We start from the raw sequence: 19687 nt of genomic DNA, 5'->3' as shown, positions 1-19687 counted from the left end.
AAAAACAGGCTGGTCAATATTATCACAGTGATACAATAAAGGGGACTGTAGCATTTGTGACTGAGTGGATTAATTATGTTATGTTTAACTATGAATTCTGAGTTTCTATATGGATTCCCCAGTAAAATCAAGAAAGGAGTCTTCGAAGCTCTACCCTCAGACATAAAGAATACTTTTATGTCTACAACCAGTCTCAGAGGAAGCAGGTCCCTCTGTCAAAAACTGTTTCTCTAGATCCCAGGCTTTTCTATGTCTTCTGAGGCCCGGGTCAGGGAGTATAATGGCTCATGTTTACATCTACTGCTTGCCTGTTGGTTCCTGTCTTACAGGTCAAAGTCTGCCCAGGACTTTGCTATGCTGAAAAGACTTTATAGAGGGACACTTAAAAAGCGCCAAGACGCACCCCACCCCGGGTGTATGGCAGGTAAAGCCTGGAGAATCAGAGAGATAAGAAGGAGCTGTATGGCAGATCGGACTGTGGGAGACCTCCAGGGTTGTGCTAAAGAATTTGCATGTCATTGTGAAAGCTGGCAGTTAATTCCTGCAAACGTGTCTCTCTGGAGAGAATATAAACGGGTAGAGTTCTATATACTCTCCCATCCCAGAACAGCTGTCTTAAATCAGTGTTACACATCAGAGTTCCAAATAAGCATTACTTTGGGAAAGCGGCCTCACAGCCTTCAAAACGTTTTGTTCCCCTGTTCGGGCTAAAACATGTTAGAATCCTCCTTCTCTCTTCTCTTCCTCTCACATTCTGCAACAAATTCATCAGTAAAGTCTGTCAACTCTGGCTTCAAAATATATCCTGAATCTAATTATATATTTTGATCTGACTGCTGACATCTCAGTCCAAGCCACCATCATCTCTCACCTGAACTGCAATAGTACCTTAACCAGTTTCCCTGCGTTCGCCCGTCGTGCTATTCCCACCCCCTGCCCCCAACCATAGTGTGTTCTCCACATAGTGATTCTTTTAAGAGGATCGTTGCACTCCACCGATCAATACTTTTTAATGACTTTCCTTCTCACTCGGAATAACATAAAAAAGTCCCCAGCATGGTCTGCTAGATTATGAACTGGTACATGCCTCTCTCTGACCTCATCTTTCTCCCTCTTCTGCTTGCTCACTGCACACTGGTCATACTGACACGGTGGCTCTTTTCAAAAATCCCAAGTCTATTCCCCTTCAGGAAATTACGCTTACTGTTCCCTTTGCTTGCAATTCTTTCCCCTAGATATCTGAATGATCCCATCCTTTACTTCACTGATTTCTGTGCTTAGATGTCGCCTTTGTCGAAAGGTCTCCTGTGATCTCTTTAATCCCACCTCATCCTCATTCATTTACTATCCTTTTACTTGGTACTTGATATAGTCATGTATAGATTCATTTACTGCTCACTGTGTGTCTTCCCCACCAGGAGATGTGAAAGTAGAGAACATATCCTCAGTTCTGCTATGTCCCTACTATCTAAAATAGTGTCGGAAATAAGTAGATGCTCAATTAACATATGTTGATTGAATGAATGAATGAATGAATGAATAAAATCAAAGGTGTCTTTATTAACAGTGTGTTTGATAGAGTAACCATAAAGTCTTCTTGAGGTGGAAAATGTGACAATTCTTTTTTGGTTTTTTTTTGCTATTTCTTGGGCCGTTCCCGCGGCACATGGAGGTTCCCAGGCTAGCGGTCCAATCGGAGCTGTGGGGGATCCGAGCCGTGTCTGCAACCTACACCACAGCTCACGGCAACGCCAGTTCTTTAACCCACTGAGCAAGGGCTGGGACTGAACCCACAACCTCATGGTTCCTAGTCAGATTCGTTAACCACTGCGCCACGATGGGAACTCCTTTCTTTTTTTTTTTTTTTTTTTAATGTGATAATTCTAATCAAAGTTTTGTAGTCATCCAGAAAAGAAAAGATTTTGAAATGCCTGACATATTTTTGAAGAACATAGGGAAACTAGAGAAATGTTACTCAAAGTTGCAAGAATTACATTAAATTACCAAATATCATTGCTTGTGTAGCTGCTTTTAGAGGTACAGCTGACCTTGCTGACACTATAGTATTGGAGGTGGTTCCTTCTGGCTGATTACAAGATGGCAGTCATAATTTTGAAGGTCAGCTTTTATTTTATTTTATTTTTTTGGTCTTTTGTCTTTTTGTTGTTGTTGTTGCTATTTCTTGGGCCGCTCCCGCGGCATATGGAGGTTCCCAGGCTAGGGGTCGAATCGGAGCTGTAGCCACCGGCCTACGCCAGAGCCACAGCAACACGGGATCCGAGCCGCGTCTGCAACCTACACCACAGCTCACAGCAACGCCGGATCGTTAACCCACTGAGCAAGGGCAGGGACCGAACCCGCAACCTCATGGTTCCTAGTCAGATTCGTTAACCACTGCGCCACGACGGGAACTCCAGGTCAGCTTTTATAAAGAGGGATAGGTCATGTGCTAGATCTAGAACTCATAGGTCTTAAAAAAAATTTCAAGAAATTTTTGGAAAATACATGAAATTTTTGTCACCAATATCCTGAAATATCTTACATGCTTTTATCCTGTATCACACTGTGTAAACAGGATTTAATAAGAGTGACCTCTGGCCTCCCCCACCTCCCACGAGTAGACCATTGCACATTCCAGGACAGGGGCAGGATGCTACTCAATTACTGCCCACATGCCGCAGCTCTGCCCTTTTCCACTGCCTGCCAAACCAGGCATATCTGGCTGATAAGGAAGCCAATGCGGATGACTAACTCACACCTGAGATTCCCCCAGTTTTCCCCCACTCTGACAATTCCTTGTGATGCTGAATTCACTTAGTATCATGGCATTTACAGAATATGACCATATACGCCTTTCAGACAAAACCAAGGCCATTTCTTGCCAGAGTCCTTTGTGTTTTTTGTCTTTAAAATTCATATGAAGTCCAAATCAGATTTTGCCTTGTCATGAAAATACCAGTGTCGTCACTACTTACATAGCTGGCTCATTTAAGTGCTGTAAGAACACAGTCAATTCCTCGTTTTTACTATTTATCATTTCACCAGTGTTTCTGATTCTTGTTTTCCAGTGTAACCTATAGTCTTCCCACAGAATCTCCTAAAGAGAACTGCACTGCCACAGACTGTTTAAACCATTAAAACCATTTCTCAAATTCTATTAAACTCTTTTTACTTCTTTTCATCTTCTATCTGAAATAGGTGAATTGTTTCCTTTTGTCAACTCCATTTTTTTTTTCAGTGCTAGTGGCAAATGCTATTAATCAGAGTTTTCTTTGACCTCCAAATAAATTCTGTGGTCATATTTCTATTTTAAAAGGTACTTTCATGATAATGAGGATTTGTTCTGCTTGTAAATAAGGGGTAAAGGGGCAGGATATATTTAAAAACCAGTATTACAAGCTGGAGCACTCCCTTTATCGTTCAAGGTCTGACTCAGCTGCCATATTATCTAAGAAATCTTTCCTATGCCTGTTTTCGGTTCCTTTTCCAAACAGCTTTTATTATTCAATTGTTTATGTTTCCTTATCACAACACTTGGTAAATCTATTATTTTCCTACGTTTTGTTTTTAAATGCTTTTACCCCTAATGTTTGTAGTATATTAGACACATAATAAAAGGTTCTTAAATAGAATGGAAATAAGTATAACAGAAAGACATGTAACAATTCTGCGGACCAAATCATGTGTTTTGTGGCTGTAAGTTCCAAGTTCCGTACTACCACAGCTTTGTCTGGAAACACTTGACATATTTTACATGAATAAGCCAGGTATCATGTTGTTAATATGCAGTTTTGGGACTTTTACCACGAACTCAATAGTCACATAGTAATACCATGGGAAAGAAAATTACTGGAAAAGCATTTAATCTATTTAGAGTTTAGAGAAAGCAGTTAATGCCTGAGTTTATAAGGTTTAAGACAAATTTACCTCCAAATCTACAAATAAAATTTTATAGTGTATATACATCAAATGTCACTATTAAAAATTAAATGTGATATATATATACATATATATATTAAAAAAAACATATGTTTTGCTCTGTGGTGATATCACCTTAGAAAATCAAACATATGCACACACACCAACTATCTTATGAGGTCTAGAAATGGGAAAAGCAATGCCAATACTTATATTTCAGTAATAAGCTGGTTCAAATAATAAACTGATTCAAATCCCAATTGCATAGGTGAACAAACTAAAGCACTAAAAGATTAGGTTGAAAAAGGGGGAGAGTACTGTGCCAAACCACATGCTATAAATTGTCTCAAATTAGTAGCTAAAGTCATATGAAGAAAACAACGACTGGCAGAAAATCAATCCTAAATACAAATTTAAAATGTAACCCTCTTGCCGTCTGACTGCCACCCAGAGAAGACCTGGTGATATCTGGTGATTAAAGAAGTTTTAATCTAGTCTGGCGATGTCTCTCTCATCGTGAATGTCCTCTTGTGACTTGTACAATTCACCTGAACCATGCATACTTACATATTTTTTCAGTTCAACTCTTCCAAAGGGAACAAATGGATTAATCTTGAAAATTTTCAAATACTAATTTAGGCACTGGTGTGCCATTTTATACCTCTTTGTCATCAAAAGTCATTGTTCTTTGGTCAAAAATACTACGACTTCCATGTAGTTCCGTATTTCATTGGATTTTGAACAACTTTTATTGCATGGATTTTCACATTAAGGTCAAGAATCTAAAAAAGCTACCCACACTGAGGCTTGAGGGACTGTAATATGTCTTAATCACCTAACAATTGCCCCAATGTGCTTGACATTGAAGACACTTATGCCATTTAACGCACATATATTACAAAGCTGGCCTACCTCTGCCCAGTGTTACTTACACTACACTGGTTAGACCCTGACTAATTTTTGTCATAAAACTCCATTTTCAGAAAAGTTCTGTAAAGGAAATTATGTAAAAGCAGCTGTTTCAATTATTTAAATAAATTTCTTAAAAGTTCAGGACTGAACTAGCAGTATGCCCTAAGAAGCAAGCATCATATTCCAATCATCACCTGTTTTGGATATACTAATTATAGAGCTCATTATAACTAGTGATTGGGATGGCGCAAACTTTCTCACCTGTTTATTTAGTTGTGATTACAGTGCTATCATCAAAAAGCCTGCCTCTAAAAGAGGATATAAATCTCGGGCTTAATTGCTAATCTACACAGGTGGTATTTTGGAGGAGGCAGTCATAGAGGTTATATTTGTTCTCTCCATCAAAACATTTATGAGACTGTCTAGAGAGAAAGGTACAAGAGCTTTTCGACATACATCTTTTTGGTCTGTGAAAATGTAGTTTGTCTTCTATATTTAGCCAAGTTAAGCCATAAGCATGAAACAGCAGCATATGCTTAGACAACAGGAAAATTATGAACAGGAGCTACTTTTTCAGTAATATAGAAGTGATTTCTCCTGCTAAAGAAACTGGAATGTTTCCTAAATTTTAATATAATAATTTTAATGGTCGATTCCAAGTGGCCAAGTTATTTTCTAATGCAAGCCTAGCATGCTTTCCGTCTGCCAGAAACCACCTTGCAACAGCTCTGCACATTCTCCTCATACTTCATCTCAGCGTAACTATTACCTTCATAGAGAGGGCTCCCTCACTCAGTCTTTTCATTAGCCCCCCTCCCCAATCTACATACTCTTATTTTCTATCACAGACATCTTATTCATCTTCTTCAAAGCTCTTATCACAACTTTTAAGGATCTCTATGCTTACCAGTTTTATCTTTCCCCCCTTCTAGACTAAAAATACTATGACAGCAAGGACCATGTATTTTCATTTTATTCACTGTGTAAACTTGGTGTTTATGAAATAATTGTTTGGTAAGTATTAATAATAAAAACTTTTAGATTTAGCTTTTGTATGCAAATGATTTTTGTGGATGTAGAATCTAGACTGCAATTCCCTCATTCATCATTCATTCATTCAAAGAGCGGCAATATTTTTGCCAGGAATTATGCAGGGTATCAGGGTTATATACAGAATAGTAGAATAATTATTTTTCTTTAAAAGCTTATGGCTTCTGACAATTTCTATTCATAGACTTCTTTAGAAATTATGAAATGTCTCATATAACTTTCTTAAAATCCTTACAACCACTTTGAAAGGTGGGGGATATAATCACCCTAACTTAATAGACAAGGGATTCTTAGACTCAGATATATATATACATAACCAAAGACTTGAACCTTAGATTTCTGATGCTAAATTTCATGCTGTTTCTAATGCTGCTTCCATGTGTATTCATTTGTGTAACCGCTCAAGTTTTACTTCTATCCAAGTTACCAAAAGACTTTAGTTCCTGTATTTAGTTCATTTTAATGAATTTTTTTAAAAGAACAAATTTAGGCTTAATTCTCTCTTTTAAGCAGATGTAAATCTAGATATCATGAAAGGCTGTAAAAAGTTCCACTTATCAGACTCACATTCAGATTAAATGAAAATTATTTTTAATATACAAATCAAAAGAAAGGTATAGGAATATATAAAGACATTTTAAATGTGATCAAAATAAAACAATCTTTTTTCAAAGTTTGAACCAGTTATCCATTTAAAAAATCTAATTTATCATAGCCAGGTTCTCAAAGTTCATTAACCACTGCCTTGAATGAGCATTACAAACATTGCATAACAGCCTAGATAATAAATTTCTTTCAAATTTATGAATGCTTTGTTGGGTTTTTATGACTTCATTTTTCCCCACTAGGGTAAACATCGCTTCCTTTGCAGTTAACTGGTATCTGCATATTGCTCCCTCCAGTTCTATTTTAAAACATGGAAATGAGGATTTGGTGAAACCTATTTCAACTACCACATTAGATAAAAGCCACTGTTCTAGTTATAGCAGACTGAGAATAGCTGATTACCAGACAAAACATTTTAAAATTAAATATGGCCATGATTTTTAAATTTCCTTTACCATGATACAGTGTTATCATGAAGTTACATAACATCACCCCCATAAATTTGACAGAATTTGATTTTTTTGTCATTTCGGGCTTGTTGAAGGGCTCAGGGTACTAAAAACAAACCGACCAAACTTAGGGGGAAAGTTACTGAGACTTTTTAAAAGTTACAGCAACCAAAATATCCACAAACTAAATAATTAATAATACTCAATGCCACAGATTTTGGAAATGGAGACTTCAATTACTAGTGAGGAGGAATACCCTGCATGTGAGGACATAAGTAACTTTTTCCTTTTTTTCTGAGCTGTGGGCTACCAACTTTAACAGTTCTATTAGAGTCATAAAAACAGGTGTTAGCAACAATTAAAATACAATGAGTCAAAAAGAAGACATAAAGTGAATATTTTCCATTTGGCTCAAACCAAGTTGAAGACAACACACTGCTCATTATTAACAATGTTTATGTCTACCTTGGAGACACCTTCTTTTAATTTTCCTCATCTTGGCTGGAAGCACAGTTATTTACATGAACATGGAAACGAAGGGGGCCATTAACCCTTTCCTGCCATACAACTAAGCAGTCGACAAAGCTCAAGGACTAGAGCTAAATCCTTCTCTTCCTTTCCACCCCACTGCCTCAGCCTTACTTCAGGGCCTCACCCTCTCACTTGGACCTTCAAAAAGACCTCAACACCAGTCTTCCTGACTGCTTTCTTGCTCCAATTCTCATTCATACCTCTGTGATTCTTCAAATTATCAGCCTAACTAAGATGGTTCCTCCCCTCCTGCAGAGACAATTTCAAGCTCTTTACTTTGGGTTTTAAGAGTCCTCTTGAGCTGGTCCAGCCCACCAGCCTTACCATATCCTCTTTCTAGTACAGTATGGCTGTAAAAGACTTGTAATCATGGATGTATTTTGGAGACCATAAATTCTTTGAGAGGAAAATCTAATTTTACCCAATACTAATTATTACTGATAAGTGTGATTTCACATACCTAGTGTTTTTATTTTTTCTTTTTTTTCACATGCTATTTTTTTTTTCCTCTGTTCTTTTCTCCTTTTTCACAGCTGGAGAACTTTTATCACTCAAAGTTTTAATCATGTTACTTTCTGGATAAAACTCCGTGACACTCACAGCCTTCCAGGAGGGTGTTTTCTCTTCCTGTATAAAGTTTTATTTTCGCACAGTTCACACTATCTATTAATTACTTATTTCTATGTCTGTATCGCCTTTTAAAATGTGAGTGTCACAGAGGCAAAAAGTATATTTTAAAATTTTCATATCTTTTGGCCCATCAATCCTACTCATGGACATCTATCCAGAGAAAACTATGACTTAAAAAAATACATGTACCACAATGTTAATTGCAGCACTATATACAATTGCCAAGACATGGAAGCAACCTAAACATCCATCGACAGAGGAGTGGATAAAGAAGATGTGATACATATACACAACGGAATATCACTCAGCCATAAAAAAGGATTGAAATAATAGCATTTGCAGGAACATGAATGGACCTAGAGATTATCATGTTAAGTGAAGTTAGTCAGATGGTGAGACACAAATATCATAAGCTATCACTTATATGTGGAATCTAGAATGAGGATACAATGAACATATCTGCTGAACAGAAACAGACTCACAGACTTTGAAACACTTATGATTACCAAAGGAGAACAGTTTTGGGGTGGTAAGGATGCACTGGGGGTCGGGATGGAAATGTTATAAAATTAGGTTGTGATGATGGTTGTACAATTATAAATAGAATAAAATTCATTGAATTAAAAAATATTACACTTATTTATAGTACATTCTCAATGCAGAAATATACTTATTTTCTCAGAAAAAAAGTAAAATTTTTCTACCATTTGGGCTCTAGAATAGTTTCTGAAACATTATTATAATATTGTAGATATATTCTCAAAATCCTATTTAATGAATAAAGTTTAAATATTTATTAGATAAAATTAAAAACATTAAAACTTTCACAAAATGACTCACTTTCAAAATAGTAAATATTGAATCCTATTTGGGGATTCAGAAAATAAAATACCATCTCTTGAGAGTTGTAGAAAGAGAATTTAAATGGCTTAAGATATTTTGAATAGGCTGGTAGTGTATGAGTTGGGACAAGTAAGAGTCAAATGGAAATAAAAGTCTTCCTAGGGACTGGTGTCTTATCAAGTAAAATTTACAACTTGATTTCACTGTGAGATGCTAATAAACATGTGAAGAATCATTATTAGGACTTCAGAAGTAACATTGCTACTTTTAAAACAAGCTAGGGAGTTCCTGTCATGGCACAGTGGTTAACGAATCCGACTAGGAACCATGAGGTTGCGGGTTCGGTCCCTGCCCTTGCTCAGTGGGTTAAGGATCCGGCGTTGCCGTGAGCTGTGGTGTAGGTTGCAGACGCAGCTCGGATCCCGCGTTGCTGTGGCTCTGGTGTAAGCCGCTGGCTACAGCTCCGATTAGACCCCTAGCCTGGGAACCTCCATATGCCGCGGAAGCGGCCCAAAGAAATAGCAAAAAGACATAAAATAAAATAAAACAAGCTATTAAGAAATTTTTTAAGGTCATTAAAAAGTATACATATTAAAATGTTTTACTTTTAATCAAGTGAAACTGATAAGATTATTACATAACTTTACTGTAAAAAAGTTCCTTATTAAAATATGAAAATGTTATTTATAAATTACCTTTTTATTAAGTGAGCCTTTGTACTTTGCCATCCAAATTTGAACTGCCAATATGTCAGACAACATATAGCAAGAAGGTGTCCTCACTTGAATGTCAACATCAGTAGAGCTTTAACTAAAACTTATACTAGGGTTGGGGTATTAGGGGAGGGTACACAAATTAAAACCTTGTGCTCTTTTCAAAATCTAAGTATCTTATTGTTAATTAGCAGTAGAAACTATTTTCATAGCAGAGTATAGCAGGTGGGCTTAGAGAAAAACCGTAATAAAATTTATTTTGTCTATTTTTCTTTCCGTAATCACAGGCCAGTGCGATATTCAGAAGCTGATTACCCACGAATTGATTATCAAAGAAGAGAGCAATTTTGGGACCCTATAAGGCTAACTCTTTTCATATTGGCAATTGTAGCAATCATAGGAATTGCGATTGGTATTGTTACTCATTTTGTTGTTGAGGGTAAGTATCCAGGTCACATTTCTATTGCCTAAGTGCTCCATGACTTAATATCTTGAAAATTCTATACTGTATAAAAAAAGGCCATTTGCATGCTATTAGCATTTCAATTACTAGTCTTTTATTGATGTTAAATTACAGTTTTCCTGTACTGAGCCGTGTTTCATATTTCCGGCCAGTGAAGCTTGTAGTAAACAGTATTACAAGGATAGACACTTCTAAAACAAATATATTTAAAAAGAGAAAGAAGAATGAAAAGATTATCTTTAAAGATAAATCATATCATGTGTTGAGTTTAATATACTTTTTTGAAAATCAATATATTAATGAGTTGCACCAAGAAAAGCTAATGATATGAGAAAAGTTACCTGAAAAAAATCTTTAAAGGGCTAAAGATTAAACATTATTTTTGAAGGAAAAAGACACTATCTTAGGACCACAGGAAGAAGAGAAAACTTAGAATTAATTCCTCACCAGGTGCAAAAAAATGGACAGTCAGTACCACAGTCCAACCAAATGACAACCAAGGTTAATTACCTTGTCTTTGGTATGTGTATTAATAATCACATGTGGCTGAGATTTTATCTGAACATTTACAGAACTATATGACTCATAACAATAAAACAATACTTGAAAGACTTGCCAGGAAGAGATGAAATACTGTCCAACACGCTCAGATTACCTTTCTAACCATTTTATTGAGGAATTGATGCCATTTCTTAGACTCTCATGAAATGAAAGGAAAAACCACATTACCCTCTGCAGTTGTGTCTATATCTTCTTTGGGTTAAAATGTAGTGAAGAAGTTTTATGTTTAATATGCCTTTCACTTTTAATACTACATGTGTTCAAAGAAAGAAAAAAGTAATGAGATTATACAAATAATGGCAAAGATACTTGAAAAATATCAGAGGTTATGTTAGGTTGAATAATGTCCTCACACACCCAAGACACCTGTGGCTTAATTTTTGTAACCTATGAGTGTTACCTTACATGGCAAAAGGGACTTTTCTGGTGTGATTACATTAAGGATTTTGAAGAAAAATTATTTTGGATTGTCTTGATGGGCCCTAATTGTAATACCATTGTCTTTGTAAAAGAGAGACAAAAAGGTCAAAGAAGGGAGAAGGCTATGAGATGACAGAAACAGGGGAGAAGGAAACAACATAACATGTGACCACAGGAATGAAGAGAGCCTCTCTAAGGCAAGGAAGAGGACTCTCCCCATGAAGCCTCCAGAAAAAAAAATTAAGGTCTTGAGTTTAGCCTGTAAAACTCATTTCAGACTTTTGACTTTCAGAACTGTGAGAGAATAATAAACTTGTGCTGTTTTAAGCGACTGAATAAGTGGTAATTGGTTATAGGAAACTAATACTGAAGTTAATAATCGGGAATTTGGACTCTCCATGCAGCTCATTGAGAGTAGCCTGAATAAGAATAAAATTTAGTAAAACAAAGGAGAAGACAGTCTATGACAAGGGATAAATAAGTGGAAAGGATAAAATGGATCTAAGATAACACATTTTTTAAAAGTTATGTACATGGGAGGGGGCGCACCCACAGTACATGAAAGTTCCTGAGCCAGGGATCGAATCTGAGCTGCAGCTGCAACCCATGCCATAGCTGCAGCAATGCCAGATCCTCAATCCACTGAGCCAGGCTGGGGATCGAACCCCAGCTGTCACAGAGACAACGTCAGATACTTAACATGCTGCACCACAGTAGAAGTGCCTATGTACCTATTTTTATAGTATAAAGAAATCAAAACCAAGTCAGTGAAGGAAAACACACTGTAGTAACCAATATAACACCAACAAGAACACGTCTCTTTAAAATATGAATTTTAAAGAGTAGAGATAAATGGATCTGAAAAGCAGGAAATTAAAATAATGAAATAATGTGAAATATCCAAAACAGAAGTAGGATTTTAGCAGATTTGATGGTATAATTTACATCCCCAAGATTAAAGTGTGTTTGATGAAGTTATTTTTATCCTAAGGATCTCAATAATTATAAATGGCCAGTTTTCACTGTATTCCTACCAATTATCTACCATCTATATGTGCAATTTTAAAATAGGGTGACTTTTAGAATATGAATGGTTTGTTGATGCCCTCTCCAAAGACCACCAGGAACATGTCTGCAGGTAAACGAATTGGGTAATTGTTTGTTGCTGGGACGGCGAGCATGTGCCATGGGCAATGGTGGGGCACTTACAGATTGTTAGAAAGGATATATTATAATATTTTTGTGATTTGGGATAAGATTCAAGGAAGCAGGTCTTTTTGCTGGATTGAATGTTACAGGGAAGCTAGAAAAATTCTGTGATTTGTTGTCTTAAAAAATCTTATCCAGAAAGCAAAAGCAATGCGGTGAGGCTAGAGCTGTAGTGTTAGAGAAGCAGCAGTTGTAATAGAAAGCCGTTCCAGGTTTTTTGTTGTTGGTGGTGGTGGTGGTTGGTTGGTTTGTATGGACAGCGTTTTTAATCTGAGTTCAGACATGTCTGTGGAAAGTCTTATTTTTGTCACAGAGTAGCATTGTCTCATGTCGATGTTCTAGAAAATTGTTTCTGTTCAATAGGAGAATACATAGGCCTGAGTGGTAACACCAGGCCAGTGCCTGGATGTCAGGGACCACCTGCTATCTTTCTCAGGTTTTATATTTACAACTGCATATCTTCTTGGGTATTACTTTACAAGATAATTTCTGTTATTAATTAAATATAAAGTGCCTGGCAGAATTAATGTTTCTCTTTGCTACTCATCATGATAGAAAGATTGATGAACTGTTAGATTCTTATTTATCCTTGAGATTTTCATTTGGATCCTCCGGGGTGGGGGGATGAAATTATATTTGAACATTAAGTAAATATACTAATATTATACATATGTTTTGGGCCTTGTTTCTGATCTAAGTCCATTTATTTTCAATACTAATATTTGTTGGAGTTCCTGTCATGGCACAGCAGAAGCAAATCCGACAGGAACCATGAGGTTGAGGGTTTGATCCATAGCCTTGGTCAGGGGGTCAAAGATTCGGCATCGCCGTGAGCTGTGATGTAGGCCACAGAAGCAGTTCAGATCCTGTGTTGCTGTGGCTGTGGCACAGGCCGGCAGCTGTAGCTCCTATTAGACTCCTAGCCTGGGAACCTCCATATGCCGCCAGTGTAACCCTAAAAAGACAGAAGACAAAAACAAAACAAAACAAAAAAACTACAAATATTTGTTGTCCTAAACATCCTATAATTTACTTATCTATTTGTCGTTCATGGACATTGGGTGGGTCCAGGTTTTGTGCATTAAAACGATACTGCGGTGAACCCTCTTACATAACTTGTTTTGTATAAGAAGGGACCTTGGTACCCCGGTCTAGGGAACAGAGTAGATGTAGAATTGCTGGGTCACTGGGCATGTGCTTTTTTTAAATTTACGGATAACACCAAACTGTTTTCTATCAGCATTATATGAGAGTTCCCATTGCTTCATATACTTATCCACATTTTCTACTGCCATACCTTTACATATGTGCTAACATAGTGCAGACCATAGTGGTACCATTGTAATTTTAATTTGTATTTGCCTGATTACCAATGATGCTGGGCACCTACTCATATGTCATTCATTCCAAGCGCATTTGTTTTTATGAAGTGCCTGTTCAAATCTTGTCCCCATCTTTTAAGTTCTCTTTTATTTATTATTAATTTGGATAGTTCTTCCTACGTTCTTGTTATACGTCCATTGTTAATTGTGTGTGTTGCAAATCTCTTTTGCCAATGAAAAATATCATGGGCCATATATACACATATATTATTGCATACATATTTAATACATAAATTACTAAATAGATATGTATATTTACATGTATATATATTTATATATACACATTTAATATTGATACCTTCATAACTGTTTGAAGATATTTTAATATAGATAAAATCACCACTACCACCATTCACATGAAATACGACATTAAGTAGAAAAATTCAAACATTGAGTTTGCAAGTTGCCTGAGTTTTGTTTTTTAGTTACCTAGAATTTTATAGTGAGTTATATTTTTCAACAAAAGTTTTCATGATTTAGATTGTTTCCAGCATTATTTGGGTTACTTATTATATCTTTTGTTATGGGATTAAAAATAGTTTATGATGATGACTCAGATTATGGTGAGGAGAAACATAAGAAGCTATTTAACATGACCAAGCCAAGGATAGAACATTAGATAGCTAAGCATAGACATGGGGAAAAAAGGTCTGCAGGGTAACTAAGGCATGACCAGGAGGAAAGAAGAACATTAGAAGATAACTTCATAAAGCCAAAGATGGGGTTTTAAGGAACATGATAATGGCTGTTAAGAAATCAAAATGGAAAGAAAAAAGACCAAAAGAAGTGTGGCCATGAGATAACCATTGTCCTTGACAGTGGCAGCTTCAGTGATGTGTTAGGAATAAATTACAGAGAATTGAGAATTGAATTGTCAAAAAGAAAGTGAAAACAATAAACACAGGTTTCTGTTGAATGTATCTTCATAATACAGCTTAGCTATATTTCTATAATTCTTTAAAGAAATTGATAATTTTTATATGATTATCAGCAATTATTTCCAGTAACTGATTTTTCATTGTATGTTGCCTACCTAATTGAGTGATGAATTTTATATGCATAACACTGTAAGTAAGTGGTCTGAAAGGACATTTGGAGGCTCAAATTCTCTATTTTAGCTGGTGCAATGAGGAAATTACAAAATATTTGAAAAAATGACTGCAATAAATTTTGTACTAAGAAGAAATAAGCCTGTTTTTGAGAGTGGAGAAAGGAACTGATTATATTTAAGCATGATCTTTTGTTTATTTTTACCTTTCAGATGATAATTCATTCTATTATCTTGCCTCTTTTAAAGTTACAAATATAAAATACAAAGAAAATTATGGAATGAGAACTTCAAGAGACTTTATAGAAAGGAGTCATCAGATTGAGAAAATGGTAAGCCCAAGAGAAATTTTCAAAGTCTATGAATGTGTTTTTCTACCTTACTTTGAGTGTGGTTGTTATTGGAACTTAGCTGCTTCATGGCTTAATTTCTCCTTCTGTAAAATGAGGGTAATATGGTATCTAGGTGATATGGCTGTAAGGATTAAATAATTTAGTATATGCAAAATATTTAGAATAATGTCATATACTAGTAAATGTATGTAGATTAGAGTCCCTGAGGAAATTGTTGGTCGAAACTGATATCCTCCCTTTTTTTTTTTTTTTTTTTTTTTTGGTCTTTTATCCTTTTAGGGCCGAACCCGCGGCATATGGAGGTTCCCAGGCTAGGGGTCTAATCGGAGCTGTAGCCACCGGCCTACTCCAGAGCCATAGCAACGTGGGATCTGAGCCGTGTCTGCAACCTACACCACAGCTCACAGCAATGCCAGATCCTCAACCCACTGAGCAAGGCAAGAGATCGAACCCTCAATCTCATAGTTCCTAGTCGGATTCATTAACCACTGAGCCACGACGGGAACTCCATCCTCCCTATTTTTAAACACTTGATTTTCCTTCTTGGTTCATCTAATTAACATAAGAATATAGTATTGGCATGTTTGTAATTTTTTTTATTTTGCTTTTAAAAGCACAGAAAAGCTTTTTAAAACACAAAATAAAAGCATATATAGGTATATGTGTCTATAATTCTTGACAGTAACCTCAAATTTAGTTTTGCCTTTCAAATATTTTTCTTTTCCTTGAAAATTTAGACATTCATCAAGTCATTTCTAATTTTTCAAGTAAATTAGGCAAGCGAAGTCTTTTTTTATAATTTAGGGGATTTTTGTTTTGGGTTTTTTTTTTTTTTAGTTTTTCTGTGTTTTTCTTTTACATGATTTTTTTTTTTTTTTCATTATAGCTGACTTACAGTGTTCTCTCGATTTTCTACTGTATAGCATGGTGACCCAGTTACACATACATGTATAGATTTTTTTTCTCACATTACCAAGTGACCAAACGCAGTTCCCAGTGCTATACAGCAGGATCTCATTGCTTATCCATTCCAAAGGCAATAGTTTGCATCTATTAACCCCAAGTTCCCAATCCATCCCACTCCCCCTCCCCTTGGCAACCATAAGTCTATTCTGCAAGTCCATGATTTTCTTTTCTGTGGAAAGGTTCATTTGTGCCATATATTATATTCCAGATATAAGTGATATCATATGGTATTTGTCTTTCTCTTTCTGAACTTACTTCACTTAGTATGAGAGTCTCTAGTTCCATCCATGTTACTGCAAATGGCATTATGTTGTTCTTTTTTATGACTGAGTAGTATTCCATTGTGTATATATACATCACATCTTCTTAATCCAATCATCTGTCCTTGGACATTTAGGTGTTTCCATGTCTTGGCTATTGTGAATAGTGCTGCAGTGAACATAACAGGTACATGTGTCTTTTTCAAGGACAGTTTTGTCCAGATATATGCCCAAGAGTGGGATTGCTGGGTCATATGGTAGTTCTATATATAGTTTTCTAAGGTACTTCCATACTGCTCTCCATAGTGGCTGTACCAACTTACATTCCCACCAACAGTGCAGGAGGGTTCCCTTTTCTCCATATCTCCTCCAGCACTTGTTATTTGTGGACTTATTAATGACGGCCATTCTGACTGGTGTGAGCTGGTATCTTGTGGTAGTTTTGATTTGTATTTCTCTAATAATTAGAGATGTTGGGCATTTTTTATGTGCTTGTTGGCCATCTGTGTATCTTCCTTGGAGAACTGTCTATTCAGGTCTTTTGCCCATTTTTCCTTTGGGTGGTTGGCTTTTTTGCTGTGGAGTTGTATAAGTTGTTTGTACATTTTAGAGATTAAGCCCTTGTCTGTTGCATCATTTGAAACTATTTTCTCCCATTCTGTAAGTTGTCTTTTCATTTTCTTTTTGGTTTCTTTTTCCTGTGCAAAAGCTTGTCAATTTGATTAGGTCCCATTTGTTTATTTTTGCCTTTATTTCTGTTGCTTTGGGAGACTGACCTGAGAAAACATTTGTAAGGTTGATGTCAGAGAATGTTTTGCTTATGTTCTCTTCCAGGAGTTTGATGGTGTCTTGTCTTACATTTAAGTCTTTAAGCCATTTCGAGTTTATTTTTGTGCACGGTGTGAGAGTGTGTTCTAGTTTCACTGATTTATATGAAGCTGTCCAGGTTTCCCAGCAATACTTGCTGAAAAGACTGTTTAAGACAGCTGAGTCTTTATCTATCAGAGAAGAAAGTCAAGTAGAATAATAGTCTTCCACTTTTTTGTCCAATGAAAATCGTGTCTACAGAGACCATAGGTTTCTTTTACTTTTTCTTTTTTTTTTTTTTTTTTGTCTTTTTGCTATTTCTGGGGCCGCTCCCACGGCATATGGAGGTTCCCAGGCTAGGGGTCGAATCAGAGCTGTAGCCACTGGCCTAAGCCAGAGCCACAGCAACGTGGGATCCGAGCCGTGTCTGCAACCTACACCACAGCTCACGGTAACACCAGATCCTTAACCCACTGAGCAAGGGCAGGGACCGAAAATGGTTCCTAGTCGGATTCGTTAACTACTGCGCCACGACGGGAACTCCAACCATAGGTTTCTTTAGCAAAACCCAGCATGTTAGCCTAGAAGTACTCTTTACAGCTTATGAGAATTGTTCTGGAACAAAGAAGTAATGAATCTATAGAAAGGTGAATAAGTTAGGATGATTCTTTATGATTGGCTATAGACACTATCTCTAAGTGATGAGGGCCTTAGCACTTAATGTACTACTGTACTGTCCTTTCTCTAAATTATTAAAAATGTTGGAAAACATTTGCATTTTATTTGGTCATTTATCTATCTATATATCTATATATTATCTATATGTAGATTGTTTCTAAATGTTGAAAACCAACAATCAATATTTTAAATACTGTTTGTCATTTAACAGAACAGTGTTTTTTATAAGTTTCTGCCACAGTTCTTTGTTTATTCATTTTCTTGGCAGGTGGCCTTATTCAGAATTATGTTTAGATTTTATTTTCAATTAAAATATAATTGAGATATATAACACTATACAGTTTCAGGTGTACAACATAATTATTCAATACTTGTTTTTATGAGAATCGATCACCGCTATACATCTAGTTAACATTCAACAACACACAGTTATAATTTTTTTCCTTGTGATGACAACTTTTAAGATTTACTCTCTTGGCAACTTTCAAATATACAATATAGTCTTATTAACTATGGTCACCATGTTATACATTATATGCCCAGGGCTTATTTATTTTAAAACTGGGTATTTGTACCTTTTGACCTCCTTCACCCATTTCACCTATCCTTCACTTCTCACCTCTGGCAACCATCAATCTATTCTCTCTCTATAAGTTTAGGGTTTTTGTTTGTTTATACAGTCCACATAAAAGTGAGATCGTAAGGTATTTATCTTTGTCTGTCTGCCTGACCTCACTTAGCATAATGCCCTCAAAGTCCATCAATAGCGTCACAAGTGGAAAAATTCCATTTTTGTTTATGGCTGAATAATATTTTAGTGCATGTTTATGCTGTATTTTCTTTATTCATTCATTCATCAATGAATACTTAGGTTGCTTCCATGTCTTGGCTGCTGTAAGTAATGCTGCAATGAATAAGGGGGTGCAGATAGTTTTTTGAATTAGTGTTTTCATTTCTTCCAAATAAAGACCCAGAAGTAGAACTGCTAGATTGTATGGTAGTTCTATTTTTTTTCTTGAAGAACCTCCAGCAATTTTTCATTTTAGCTTCATCAATTCCTACTTCCACTAATATTATGCAGGGTTCTCTTCTCTCTACAGCCCGGCCAACACTTATTGTTTGTTGCCACACTTCTATGCTAATCAAGAAATAATGATCCCAGAAACACTGAAACAGATCCAATCTTTTTTTAAGCCCTTTATCATTTTACAGAAGCTTCAGATATTTTCAAGGTCTCAGTATTTCCTTATTTTAAAATTTTTCTTTCTCAAAATTTTGTTTTCTGCCTCAATTTGAATTGGTTGCTTTCTGGGTCCACTTCACAGAGGTAAACCTGGGTCAGAATAGAACTGCTCTAGTATGTGAGATTCATTACTTCTTGCATCCCATGTTTTCCTTGATGTGGTTGGTGGGCTATGTCCTCAAGTACTCTCCCCAAGGAAAAGGGGCTGGGAGGTAAAATTTCTGTATTATTTTATGCCAAAAGAACCCTTTATCCCATATTCCATTCAACTGATCGTTTGAATGTACAATTTTAAATTAAAAATCATTTCCCATCTGCACATGCGAGGACTTGTTTTATTTTTATTACTCTCTCCAATGTGGCTGAGGAGAAATTGTGGGTTTTTTTAATTGAAATATAGTTGATTAACAATGCTGTTAGTTTCAAGAGTAGAGAAAAATAATTCACATGTATACATATAAAGTTTTTCAAAATTTTCTCCATTATAGGTTAAGATATTGAATATAGTTCCTTGTGCTATACAGTAGGTTCTTGTTGTTTATTTTACATAGGGTAGTGAGTATCTGTTAATCCCAAGCTCCTAATTTATCCCTCCTTCTATTCCCCCTTTGGTAACTATAAGTTTTCTATGTCTGTGAATCTGTT

At 36.0% G+C, this 19687-nt stretch overlaps 1 protein-coding gene across 3 annotated transcripts in view; it reads left to right on the top strand.

The window, feature by feature from the left end:
- Positions 1–19687, top strand: part of LOC100513296 (transmembrane protease serine 11F) — an 87857-nt gene that overhangs the window by 27281 nt on the left and 40889 nt on the right. For 2 of the 3 annotated variants that reach the window (XM_021101394.1, XM_021101395.1), the window contains 3 exons: positions 5763–5844; positions 9940–10091; positions 14949–15067. In XM_021101394.1, coding sequence (XP_020957053.1) covers positions 15017–15067 — 51 coding nt within the window. In that variant the 5' untranslated portion in view covers positions 5763–5844; positions 9940–10091; positions 14949–15016. The remainder of the gene's footprint in view (positions 1–5762; positions 5845–9939; positions 10092–14948; positions 15068–19687) is intronic. The other variant, XM_021101393.1, reaches the window with a different exon arrangement.

The sequence above is a fragment of the Sus scrofa genome, chromosome 8 (genome assembly GCF_000003025.6).
Source record: "Sus scrofa isolate TJ Tabasco breed Duroc chromosome 8, Sscrofa11.1, whole genome shotgun sequence".
Lineage (NCBI taxonomy): Eukaryota > Metazoa > Chordata > Mammalia > Artiodactyla > Suidae > Sus > Sus scrofa.
This window is presented reverse-complemented; position numbering and strand designations above follow the sequence as displayed.